Source organism: Sebastes umbrosus, chromosome 18 (genome assembly GCF_015220745.1).
Source record: "Sebastes umbrosus isolate fSebUmb1 chromosome 18, fSebUmb1.pri, whole genome shotgun sequence".
In the NCBI taxonomy this organism is placed as follows: Eukaryota; Metazoa; Chordata; class Actinopteri; order Perciformes; family Sebastidae; genus Sebastes; species Sebastes umbrosus.
In genome coordinates, this window is record NC_051286.1 from 18,546,625 (window position 1) to 18,560,447 (window position 13,823).

The following is a 13,823-nucleotide window of genomic DNA, read 5'->3' on the forward strand; positions in this document are numbered from 1 at the left end:
GCTTGTTTCCTCCGCCAACAAGTAGCCAAAAAATCAGTTATTCCAGGTTTTAGGCTCTTTTTAAATTTGTAAAAATGTTTTCCAAAAGTACAGTAAATAAGAGAGCATTCTGTGACATCGTGCCCCACTCATAACCTTTTCCAGTTTTTTGACCCACTCTTACATTACGCTTCCTCTGGACATTCAGGTTCTCAGTGCATAACCCGGGGTCAGCGATGAGTCAAATTTACAGTTGGTGGTTTATTTTTAACTGGTTTAGATCAACCTTTGAATCAGGGCTGGACGTTGAGCTTTTCCTCGTTTCTACCAGTTTGATTCATCTACAGTTCACATCCAGTTTTATGTTCTGTTGTTCCAGCACTTTGAGTAAATTAGAACTTTTCGACGAACAAAAGAAATCCCTGACAGTTGCAGAATTGAGATGGCAGTAAGATTGCTACCTCTCACCCAGAGAGAAATTAGGTCAGAAGGAATATAGCTGGACTCCGTGTCGTTTTCTGGAGATTGCTAGCGATTTCATCACTACGAAACTTCATTGTGGCTTGACTCCATTCCAGCTGCAGCATTGTTTGGGCAGAATGACAGTGATTCGAAAAATCATCAGGGAAGCGTGACACGGTTTCATCACTGCTGAGAAGATTTTCACTCCTCAACTCGCTGGCTGTAAACTATTTTTGGGAGCAGCGCTACAAAATAGTCTTGGAGTCTGCTGATGGTTTGGACGCGCACAAAAAAAAGACATGAACACACAAACACACACACACACACACAGCAATCTAGGAGCTGGTGCAATTTGCCAGGTTTGCTAATTAAACAAATTTACTTGGCCAGCATGCCTGATGAGGAACCAGACTGCGTGATCCAACCTGCTAGTTTTCCTGCTTTCCAAACTTTGAACACACACAAACACACACACACACACACACACACACACAGACACTGAAGAAAACCTGTAAATGTGTCCAGCAATTTGCACTTCTTTTATTATTCATTGATCACTTCCAGCCAAGGCTCTGACTGTCCGTTAAACAAAGGCAAAGATATTTATTGGGTCATATTTTGTTACACGGCCGGCAGTAATGCTATATCACCGTTGGGAGGGCTCTATTGTAAATGATGTGAATATATGACGCTATGCTGAGATTGAGTAGCTGCATGAGGATGCGGGCAGAGATGTAAAATGCTGTGGAGAGTGATGGTGATGTTGATGGTGATAAGAGTTATGCATGTTGTAATGACAGTGTTGAAATCCATCCTGAGAATAGCATTGTGATGAGAATGGGTTGTGATGATGAACGTTATGATGGAAATGTGACAAGGATGATGATAATACTGTAATGCTGATGATTGTAATGGCGATGCTGACGATGATGATGATGGTATCTTAGAAGCGTAATGCGTTTCTTAGGCAGATGTAGAGAAGATAGGATGTGTTTATAGTAAGATTATTGGCTGGATTATATTAGTTTCTTATTCAGTGATTTATAGCCACTGCAAGAACTTCTCCAGGGGCCCGGGAACTATTTCAGAAAATTTTGACCCAGAGGAAGCGTGGACTATATTTACTTCCTCTGCCATGGTTCCTGGTGACAAAACAGTGCCTGCTCTGAGACTGGCCCAGGAACTATCGGGTCAGAGTTTACAGTGCTGATTGTTTGAACAGAAAAATCAAGGCTGCTACAACTTCTGCACAACTTCATTCACACACAGTAAGCAAGTACAGGGTGCCGCTAGGATCAATACTAGGGCAAAGGATACTTCTTGTACGATTTATTGATGTTACAGACAAAGTTAGCTTGCCAGGTTTCCGACTAGTCCAAAAAGAGCAAGATAAAGAGAGTGTGAGTGTGGGCAGACAAGCTGAGAGCACGAGCAAACTACAGAGATAAAGCAGCAATCGAGTGAAGGGTAGTGTTTAAAGGGAACCCGCGTGTTGGGGAAACTCTCGCGAGATGGTTAAGGTTAGGCATTGATCTTGAATAGTTAAGGTTAGGCATTGATCTCGAATAGTTGAGGTTAGGTAGATAGTTAGACAGGTCATCGGGCAGCGAGTCTCGCGAGAGTTTTGGCAGATCTCAGATCAAATTTTGCAATTTGCTGGTTACCTTCCTACCACCTAAGTGAAGATAGCAAATAATCAAAGAAGATAAACCAGGAGACAGTTAGCTTAGCTTAGCATACAGACTGAAAGTAGGGGGAAACAGCTAGACTGGCTCTGTCCAAAGCTGAAAACAAAAAATGTAGTTGTTTAATCTGTAATCCTGGAGTATTGTGGTCACTATGAGGTTCCCAGGCAACCAGGGCAGGCTGCAGAAATCACTGAGTCTGGCTAGATTACGAACATATAACATGTTAATTAGTTTTACTTGTTTGAAATAGTCCCACACATAAACACCCCCCTTGGTTTTTGTACGGATAAAGTTCAATGACTCAGCTATATTTCCTTGTGTGTCTATTATTGGACTAATTTGTTCTCAGTTCTTGAGATGCTTTGAAAAAGCAAACTGGGATACACAAAGAGGACTTCTAGTTCCTTGTTTAGATCCTGACTTTAGTTCCCGTGGCTTCCTAGTAGCTGGAAACCATTTGGTCAAAAGGTCTATTATTGATTTTCTTTGACCGCCAAGGTCACCAATTGCATTTGCTTGTCAGCTCTTCATTGCATTGTTCATTGTTTTTCCATTGCTTGATTGCATTTAACTTCCTCACCGCTGCCCTTCATGATGGTTTGACTTAAAGTACATGCTCAGATCCAGCCGTTAGCCATTGCCGCTGCTAATATCCGCATGGTCCTTCCATACAAGCTGTGTGTATGTGGCTGAGACTCATCGCCATTGCAACTTGGATGCTCATTCGCTCACCCTCCCTCCCCCATACCCTCCACGCCACTGCTCCCCGCAGTCGACCATTTCCTCTTACCCCGCCTGCTGACTTTCTAGAGCCCCATATCAGTCCCTCCTCTGTTTTTCTCTTTCTTAGTTCCCCCCAACCTGACAGTCCCCCGGGGCAAGTCCCCGCTGGTGGCCCGCGAGGGTGACACAGTGGAGCTGGAGTGCCTTGTTTCAGGGAAGCCCAAGCCCATCATCCTGTGGTCGCGAGCCGACAAGGAGGCGCCCATGCCGGACGGCAGCATGCAGATGGAGAGCTACGACGGCGTGCTGCGTATTGTTAATGTGTCCAGGGAGATGACGGGCTCGTACCGCTGCCAGACCAGCCAGTTTAACGGGTTCAACGTGAAGCCCCGGGAGGCCGTGGTGGAGCTCATCGTACAATGTGAGTAGACAGACTGTGTTGCTATTTTTGTCTGTGTATATTTGTGTATATGCATGTATGCAGTGTCGTGGCAGTGATATAGTATGTGTGTATCTAAGTTTAGTGCGTCAATTGTCTCTGTGATGTATTTTCCTATGTACGCGGTGTAATTAATCTTTGTGTTCTGGTCCAGTGTGACCGAAATTGAACACTTCTTTCCTTCCACGCCCATCCAATTTCCTTCTGAAGGCTGGAAAATTAGTCCAGTCCCCCTGGTGCACACAGTCAGAGCGGTTTCCTCTCAGACCTGACTCCACCTCTTACACTAAGGGGAGGACTTTATCTGCTGAGTTTGAACTGTGCAGAACTAGTATTAACAGAGGCACAAAGCTCTAGTTCCTGATGTCCACACTTGTTAGGGTGTGTGTGTTTGAACACGTCAGAGAAGACCCACAAACTGAGCGCCATGTCCCCAAGCCTTAGACACCACCACCACCACCACTGCCACTCTTTGTGAAACCCCTTCCCTTCCTTTAAGATGTCACATTCAAAGATGGCTTAACGGCTAATTAGCGAGCGGCTAATTTATTCCCACTAGTATTCATTTTGTATTCATTTATGGAGATTTGAATGGAATATTTCGAATGAACGTCAGGGATTCAAAGCGTTTTCACTCATTCAAGAGCTGGGGATGTTTCTCTCCGCCGGAAAAAAAAAAGAACGGAAGATGGATAGGAAGGAAATTAAAGCGATCCGTGTAGGGTGCTACCATTCTCTGGCAAGTGATTATAGGAAATAGAAAAACTGAGCCTCATAGCCACAGTCCCATTGTTTTCCTCATGGCCTACTTAGTTAATCCATACATTCTTCCATCTCAACTAACTCTAATCTAGAAAGAACCTGTGCAGCAGTATGTCACTCTGACTCTGATATGGATGGCAATTAACATGCTCTATGTTGACTTCCATGTTTTAAATGTCCGCCCCCATCAGACTTGCCAAACATAAGACTGCATAAAAACATTCAACTTTTAAAGTGTGAACAATAAAACAAAAATTATGTCCGCCGCTCAACCAGGTTTTTGATCTGAGCTGAACCTGACACACCCACTACCAATATTTTGATTGAAGAGGAACAAGAACAGCCCCCGTACTGTTCTTCTCCGACAAGGATTAGCGCATAATTCTTTATTGTGCTCTCTGCAGTGGCGTTCACGTCTCAGCTTAGGTGTTAACCCACTGTGCCACGTTAAGAGTATTAAGGAAGTTTTGATGTGCGTTTGAAGAGGAAGAAGTTACAATTTGGGCTGAATTGATTATGATTATGCAGTGATGACAGTCCATATCAGAGGTTAGTGGCTTTGCTACGCGCCAGCGCTGACACCGAAAAGTAAACAAAGGATTTGGACTCTAAGACGCCCTTCATTAATTAGCAACACTCAGTGGATCAGCCGCCTCATGCAATGAGGGTGTGGTGTGATAGGGACAAATTGTGGAATGCAAAATTCAAAAAGAAGATTGGTGTTAATGGCTTTTTCTTATTCAAAACACTGCTGTATGTTCACACTGCATCGGGCGGTGGTATTGAGGTCCCGCCCACACACCCACCCGAACCAATCGCGAGCCCAGCATGGCCACTGCTTTTCACAGCTGTGAATCATGATATCTCACCCCCTTTTTATAGCATCAAATAACTAATTAAAACTTATTAAAACACTTGAACATACTTCAGTGTGATAAGGATTACCTAAAATGACAGAAACCATCTTTGGGGAAAAATGTTTTTGACGTGAACGTTGAATTTTTAGTTTGTCCCATGTCCCATCCGCAAACATTTAAGGGGGCGGGCTTTATGACCTATACTGCAGCCAGCCACTAGGGGGTGATCGAGATGTTTTGGCTTCACTTCACATCTTTATATACAGTCTATGTGTTGAACATTCCTCCATGTCCTTCTTTTAAACAACAAATTTTAAGAAAATATTGAGTGTTGCGATATTATGTTTTGTGATACTGTATCGATTCCCAAAAACACTTGATTTTTAATTAACAGTTTACATGCAAAGATTAACTCAGTAAATACTTTATTTCATTTGTAAAGATATGCGTCCTCTCAGTGTGTGTCACAGGCGCTGGAATAGGGGGGACAACAAGACTTTTTGTTCCCCCACTTTCAGGTGTTATGGTAACACAGTGGTAACGTCTAAGCCAGATAGAGCGTTGCCGATGTCTATGGCGTCAAACATGATGGACCATTATCCAATCATAATCAGCCATTGTGTAGCCTAATTTAATTGATTACTACGACACAAAGTTCTTCATAGATTTAACTTTAATATGTACAAAATTTTCTTTATTTTCTTTAAAACACCTTCCCGTGCCGCTGGTGTATGTGCCCTCTCAAAGTAGTGCCATGATGTTGTATGTTGGGACTGTGATAAATGCAAATACAGATTCCACTGTTTGGATTACATAAAAAAGTTAACTTTTTTTACTTAGATTTTATGCATATGGCGGTGTGTTCTTTAAACTATAGTTATAGACAGTTTTCCTAAAATTGGATTTTAAAAATCGCTATATACAGTATAGCCTTGATTACAGTATCGCAATATATCGAATCGTAACCCCTGTGTCATGATACGTATCGTATCGCCAGATTATTGCCAATGCACAGCCCTACCACCTGTACAGTAGTTCATGTGAAATACTAACACACATCTACCCTGCCTCTGTTATTTTAAAGGAGTTAAAGAATGGATGCTGCTACTTTACCCTCTGATCCCTCTCAGCAGAGAGAGTAGTTTACTGCCACAATCAGCAATAGGTCACCGTGATCTTGCCTACCGTTTAAAAGCAGCAGGGGCACATGCTGTATTATTCTGTGTGCCATTTTTTTTTTTTTATCAGGACAGCACTATTAGAGCGGGAAAAAAAGCAAATAAGCACTAATTGTCCGGAAGCTTTTTGAACAACAGCTACAATTACTCAGCATCGATGAAAATATAATTTACTCTATTTTTTTCACTCCTGCATTTGCAGTAACGTCACATGCTACAGCTTCATCTGTAAATCAGTGACACATAAAAAACAAAGATGACACAAACGGCCGAAAAATAAAATACTGATTTAGTGGAGAGTTCTCATAGAAGATGAGGAGCTCATTAAATGTTCTCAAGCCTTAATGAAAAACAGAAGTCTGTTCCACATAATGAAATATCATAGAGTGCATAAAACTATTCAAGAAATAAAACAAAAAGCAATAAGTAATTGTCTCACTTGTGGCTCTTCTCTCTGCTTTCTCTTTATTGTTGCCAGAGCAGATCAAACTTTAAATTCATTTGAATGTACAAAAAATGCTTAAATTTATTGACAGTTGAAATTAAATTAATTTGTAGACGGATTGTGCATTTCATTAATCATTGGCCCTTTTTTTAATGTCCTGTTCCTTAACTGGCCAGCCCATTTTTACGTTTGTTCCTTTTCGTTTTTGTCTTTTAATATCCGGTTGCCATGGCCGCCTTTATTAAATACAAGTCAAAGGTCTTGGTGGTATTAAACATTTCTCAAAGTTGGGAACACACGTCCACAATTTTTAAGTCATATTCTTTTACAACACCACCTCCACCACGGATGTTGGTTTAATACGACGATCTTCAGCACAGTATCATCCTGCGTTAACTAGCTTACTATGTGTTGCACTAGCTGGTTATAGGGTGACATTTTTCAAGAGCTCTGATATGTTATCAGTATGGTAAGGAAGGTTATTAAATTTGTAATATTATTTGTATTCTTCACAAACGAGTCTTTTTAAATCTAACTTGTCAACATGAATTTCTACCTAACTCTGTAATATAATATATATATATATTTTACTGATAATATAAATTGGAACAATAAGCTTGTTACGAGGCCTGTCAGTCAATTAATATATTTAATCGTGATTGTCCATAGTTAATTTTGATTAAACACAAATTAATCACACATTTTTTTATCTCTTAAAAATTTACCTTAAAGGAAGTATTTAATACTCTTATCAACGTGGGAGTGGACAAATATGCTTGTTTTATGCAAATGTATGTATATATTTATTATTGGAAATCAATTAACAAGACAAAATAATGACAAATATTGTCCAGAAACCCTCACAGGTACTGCATTTAGCATAAAAAATATGCTCAAATCATAACATGGCAAACTGCAGCCCAACAGGCAACAACAGCTGTCAGTGTGTCAGTGTGATGACTTGACTATGACTTGCCCCAAAACTGCATGTGATTATCATAAAGTGGGCATGTCTGTAAAGGGGAGATTCGTGGGTACCCATAGAACCCATTTTCATTCACAGATGTTGAGGTCAGAGGTCAAGGGACCCCTTTGAAAATGGCCATGACAGTTTTTCCTCCCCAAAATTTAGTTATTTGAGGGTTATTTAACCTCCTTCGTGACAAACTAGTATGACATGGTTGGTACCAAAGGATTCTTTAGGTTGTCTAGTCTCATATGAGGCCACTGTCTCACTGTAGCTCCAAAACTGAGCCTGTTACAACCTCTGAAAGATTGATTGCATTAATGCGTTAAAGAAATTACTGGCGTTAAAACGAATTTGCGTTAACGCGTTATTATCGCATCACCTTTGACGGCCCTACTCATAGTATAAATTGGAACAATTCATTTGTTACACAATGATAAGCACCTTTCATAGAAAACTGGACTGGGTGTAATAGTGTAACCAAATAAGTCTGGAATGATAAGTTTGGATGACTCCCCATGACTATTATAGCAGTAACATGGACCAGCTGATCGCAGCACTGCTTGGGAGGAGAGCCGATCTGATAAGTGATGCTACATGAAAAGCGGTATGTTAGACTGCTGAAGAAGAAAGTCCCTCATTTTCTTTGTGCTCTTCATGCTGTTTGTTATATTATAAAACTGGTCAGATATTTCATAAAATGTAGGCGAAAGGTGCACAACACATTTCCACTTGCTGTGTAGAAAGGAAGTTAAAAGACAAAATAACGGGATGTGCTGCATAGCTGAAGTAGTTTTTCTTGTTTGCATGTCACTTCTCCTCCAAAGTCTGTTCCGAAGGAGAAGGAATGCTATAATTTTCCTTCTGCTAATATGCATTATTCATGAAATACAGACACAAAATAAAGACGAGACGCTGGGCTGTGGTACAGAAATGGAAACCTGTTACCATGTTGTTACCACACTGCGGTAGAAGAACAGGTGAAGGTGAGGAGGGAAGTGAAGATGTCCCATACAAAGTCCTCCACGGTCTGAAAAAAATGTCACATTTGATCCAGAGTAATCACGAAGATGAGAAGACTGAAACAATATTACAAATAAGATTAACAAGAACAAGTAAAAGAAATGTAAAACTGCAGAGTATATTGAATCACAGACTGCCCCGTTGTACAGATTGTCTCAAAGGAGGAGAGGAGGAAAGGGAATGTACAATGAATACTAAAACTTCAAAGCCCAGGGTTTTATATTCATTACATACTGTTATGGTCCAGTTCAATCCGAAATGATAAAACAAAAGCTGAAAAACAAACCTTTACCTCTAAGAGAGTGGGCATGTCTGTAAAGGGGAGACTCGTGGGTAACCATAGGACCCGTTTTCATTCACATATCTTGAGGTCAGAGGTCAAGGGACCCCTTTGAAAGCCCGACAAGCCAGCATAATATAGTACCAATGGATTCCTTAGTTTTTATAGTTTCATACGATACCAGTATCTTCACTCTAACATTAAAGCTGAGCCCGCTACAGCCTATTAAAGATCCAGCAATAGAGGGTTAGACTGTATTTTCAAGAAGCAAAGGCATAACTCCCACGAAGGTCCACAACCTTTGAATGACCCGATCTCAGAGTGGAGGTCAATATCATGGGCGCTTTTGGGTAACGTGTTTCTCCTCTGACACCCAACAAGGGAAGGTCATCCCCTAACACACACTGGTCCTGTCTCAGTGACAGTGGACAGGGGTCACGTACAGGGAGTGACCGTTGTTAGCGACACTTAGATGGAGAAGACATGCCTCAGGAGGCGAGGAGGGGGAGACTGAGGCTACATCCACACTAATACATTTTCGTTTTAAAACACATATGTCCTGCTACATTTACACCAAGCATCCTCACTACTTCGGCGCTTTCGAATCTCTTAAACGGTTAATTGGATCTTATAAGACTCGACTTGTCCTTCACTAATTTGTCATGTCCCTATCATGTGACCCTTTACCGGACGAAAACAAACAACATCAGCCTTGACTACTGGTGGTTAATTCAACATGGATAAATAATTAAAGGTGTTTCTGACCTTGTTGTACGTGCTAGCAGCTATAGTGCAGTTAAATGCTACATTATTATAATGCTTCTACTGCCCACATAAGCAGGAGGCAGGCTATTATTCACGTTTCCAGCTGCGTTATCAGCCCCACATGGACTGTCCTTTTGTTATTTATGCTTGTTTTGTTCTGCACAACTATTGTGAAGTTCACAAAGAAACTGTAAACAAACAAAGTATAAATGCTGCTTTCCAATATGATAGGCACTAGAGATGCACCCATACTGATATTGGATCAGATATCAGGCCGATAACTGACTCAAATAGCTGGATCGGGTATCAGTGACAATGGGGCTGATCTATTCAATTCAATTCTTTTCAATTGTTTATATACTGCATACATTATATGCTGTAATTTTAATTTCTGTTTAAGTTTTGACCAATTTGTTGCCGCATTAAAAAGGTTTACACCTGAACTGTGATTCCAGTTAATTTTGAAGATATTTTTACCAAGTTGCTGGTGTACGAATTTATTATTTTAATAATACATTTCAATTAAATAAATTCATATCTATTAATTTATTTGTTACATTTTGTTTTACAACGTTAGGAAAGCAATATTTAGGTCAAGCCTTACACATTAAAGAATGATCCAGTCACTTCCACAAAGTGAGGCATACAGCTTATTAATTAAACACTGGTATCAGATCGGTACTTGGTATGGGCCGATACCCAAAGCCCAGGTATCGCTATCGGTATCGGGACCGAAAAAGTTGAATCGGAAATCCCTAACAGGGACTTCTAGCCACCCAGCAGAGCTACTAGTGTGAGAACAGACAACAACGAAACCGAGGGGAAACAAGTGAGACGTGTGTTGACCCATAATGTAGTAAAACTTTCATTTGTAACTGTTCATTTTTTTTTAATTTGATGTGTATGAGAGAGACAGATAGGACAAGACCCAGGCTGTAGTAACCTAGTAGCAGCCTAGTAGTGTTGGAGTATCTTTGTTGGTAAACTAGTCTTGGCTTGAGTGAGTGTGTGTGTGTGTGTGGGTGAAAGATAGCTGCTGATGCTGCTCTTCCTCCGTAGTATTTTCTGCAACTAAGCAACCAAATGCAGAGTAGACAATCTGCTTCCTGTTTACACCAGCAGTATATGTGAATGGTCATGTGGTATGCATTTTCAGGCGTGCTAGTACGGAAACGTAAACATATTAGTGTGGATGTAACCGGAGACTCCAAGGCTTCATGTGAAAGAAACCATTAAGTCCATTCTCAGGCATACGGTTGCATCATAGGACTATACACACACACACACACACACACACAGTGAAGCGCATCCATTTACTGCCTCTTCCTTTCAACACAATTTATTCAGAGAATTATTCCTCATTATGTAGTTTTGTTTTAATAAAGCACCTATCTCGCACCGCAGTTCTTGATGTCGTACGGCACTTTCATCTGTTCGCCATCTTCAAAGCGAGAACACATAATGAAGAGAGTTATTAAGGCTTTTGGTATTGATAAATCAATCATTCTGCCATGTTCTCACTTCAGAGCCAGTTCTTCTCCTCGTCAGACTCATGTTACTTATTAATAGTTGGCATCAAAGCGCAAGTTTCAAAAGCACAAACAATCCGTACTTGAGCTGTTGGATTGCTTTGACACAATTTGGGGAGTGTATCGGGGAAATGTGTCCGCCGCGTGTACACATCGACTGTTGACTCTGTTGCGTCTGCCAAACACAAAGACCTCTGCTCGTCTTTTCTCAGCTTGAGAATTTACGTTATTAACACAATCCGGCCCTGCTTTTGTTGTTTGCTCACTACGCCTGTCGGTATGCCCCCTCCCTGCTTTCTCTTGGCCTGTCTCATGGTGTGTAAGCACAAGCCAATCCCTCTGAGATGCTTTTCTCGCCTGCATTTCCAGGTCCCAGCGTGAGCCACCCGCCTTTGGTGGTGAGCCATGTGCAAAGCCGCGTTTAGTAACTTGATCAAGGGACCGAGGTACAGTCCTCTGAAGCAAAGAGCATTAGAGGCGTGAAGGAATGACTCTGGCAAGTCAACAGCTTTGATATGTAAAAACCTGCATCTGTTGGCTGGCAGAGGCGACGCCAGGAGGAGAGGTAGCGGGAATGGAAGACGTCTGCCTTTAGAGGCGTCGCTCTAATAGAATTGCATACGCCAAATCCCAAGCTGTGACACCCTAATGTTCTTAGTCAAACTGACTTGGCATGGTCCAGGGGCTTGAGAGAGGGAGTGAAGAAACGGAGAGAGAAAAAGAGGGGAAGAAGGAGGTATAGAGTGGTGTCCTGTCCTAGATACCACTGTCTGTCAGTGAGAGTTATGAAGCTCTACTTCAGCCCAGATGCACAGGTTTCTTTTATCCGAGCTTCCCTTCTGTTCCCTCCTCACATCGTCCATGACACCTGCCTGATGCAACGGCGCGATCGTCGCCCCCCTGAGCGAGCGACTCGCTATCTGACATACATCAAAAAGACACACCGGGATAAAGAGCTGAGCAAAAGTAATGAGCAGAATTACACGATTATTGTTTTTAATTAATTTTCCTTTCTGCATCAAGAAGGCCTGCAATGCCGGCCCCTGAGGCCCACTCTAATGTGAATCGTATTAGAGCGATTCACATTAGCCTAACGCCGGCAAATTAATCGTTTGCATTACAGCGGGGCTCACGCACCGTATTTGGGGATGAAATTTTAATAACCTTTTTTTATGGAACAATATTGAATTGATCAGCCGCGTCAAATTCCACGGCAGAAAAGGTCAGCGAGCATGTAGGTTGTAAACAGAAGCACACGGCTCAGACAGAATAATTCATAAGTTGGTCAGTGACTGAGCTGAACATATTAGCGGATCACCGGGCCTCTCCTCGCACTCAAGAGTCTACATTGATTATCATTAATTGTATATTTAAGTTCATAAATTATAAGTTTTAATAACAGTATGGTAATGCAGATGGTGCTTAAGTTCATTGTTTGATTGCAGCGGCTGTAACGTGAGGCAAGGAGGGCCTGCATTATTCAACACAAGGATTCATTATAAATCAGTTGAATCAGGGTTATCATTTCATATTCTGTATATATCAGTTTGGCTTCCTAATGAATGTTATTTCCTCTATCAAGACTTGATATTGAAGCATGTTATTCTACAAAGGTTATTCTCCCACTAGAATGCGTTTCGCTTCCATACAAAAAACAACCTTTGTTTCTTTCAACACTCCCACGTGCAGCTGCTGAAGGCTGTTTTGTGAAAAACGTGACAGATTTCTGAATGGAGCGTTGGAATGTCACATGTTAATCCAACATGTGTCAACAGACAGGAATTAAATGGATGTGTCGACAAAGAGCACCGATGTCACAGCTGTCGTCAGCAGTGGTGGAAAATAAAGAAGTACATTTATTCAAGGACTTATTTGAGTATTTCCATTTTATACGTCTTTATACTCCGCTACAATTCAGAGGGAAATATTGTACTTTTTACTCCACAAACATACTGTATACACCTTTTTGGCACGTGACTCCTTACAACAAGCAATGCTTGCATTTTTTGCATCATATACTGTACATCAGGCCGGCAATACGTCATCCAGAGTAGGCTCTCACAGCCTCGCCCCCTTTTGGGGGGAAAAAATCCCATGTCCTTCATAGACAGTAACAGCGTGAACAGAGGAAGTTGAAACATGTCTCCAAACTGTGCTGACTTGACTATGACTTGCCCCAAACTGCATGTGATTGTCATAAAGTGGGCATGTCTGTAAAGGGGAGACTTGTGAGTACCCATAGAACCCATTTACATTCACATATCTTGAGGTCAGAGGTCAAGGGACCCCTTTGAAAATGTCCATGACAGTTTTTCTTCACCAAAATTTAGCACAAGTTTGGAGCGTTATTTAGCCTCTTTCACAACGAGCTAGTATGACATGGTTGTTAACAACAAATTCCTTATATTTTCAGGTTTCATATGATGCCAGTATCTTCACTCTAGCTTTAAAACTGAGCCCGCTACAACCTCAGTAATATCGATTGCATTAATGCGTTAAAGAAATTAGTGGCATTAACGAATTTGCATTAACACATTATCGTTGCGTTAACTTTGACAGCCTTAATGTTTTTATGTAAATCAAAGGTCTGAATACTGAGCCATGAGGGAATATTGTGCTGCTTTCAAGAGAAAAGGGATGAAAGAAAACCACCGCTGACCAAATGAGCATCTAACCATATAGAAGGAATGCAGTCCCACAATCTAGTGTTGCGGGCTCACCCACAG

The 13,823-nt window shown here is 41.3% G+C and overlaps 1 protein-coding gene across 2 annotated transcripts in view; it reads left to right on the plus strand.

Annotated features, from left to right (window-relative positions):
• The window catches only part of LOC119476717 (MAM domain-containing glycosylphosphatidylinositol anchor protein 2-like), a 312,808-nt gene that overhangs the window by 241,972 nt on the left and 57,013 nt on the right, over window positions 1-13,823 (plus strand). For both annotated transcript variants that reach the window (XM_037750166.1, XM_037750167.1), the window contains exon 11: window positions 2,980-3,273. In XM_037750166.1, coding sequence (XP_037606094.1) covers window positions 2,980-3,273 — 294 coding nt within the window. The remainder of the gene's footprint in view (window positions 1-2,979; window positions 3,274-13,823) is intronic.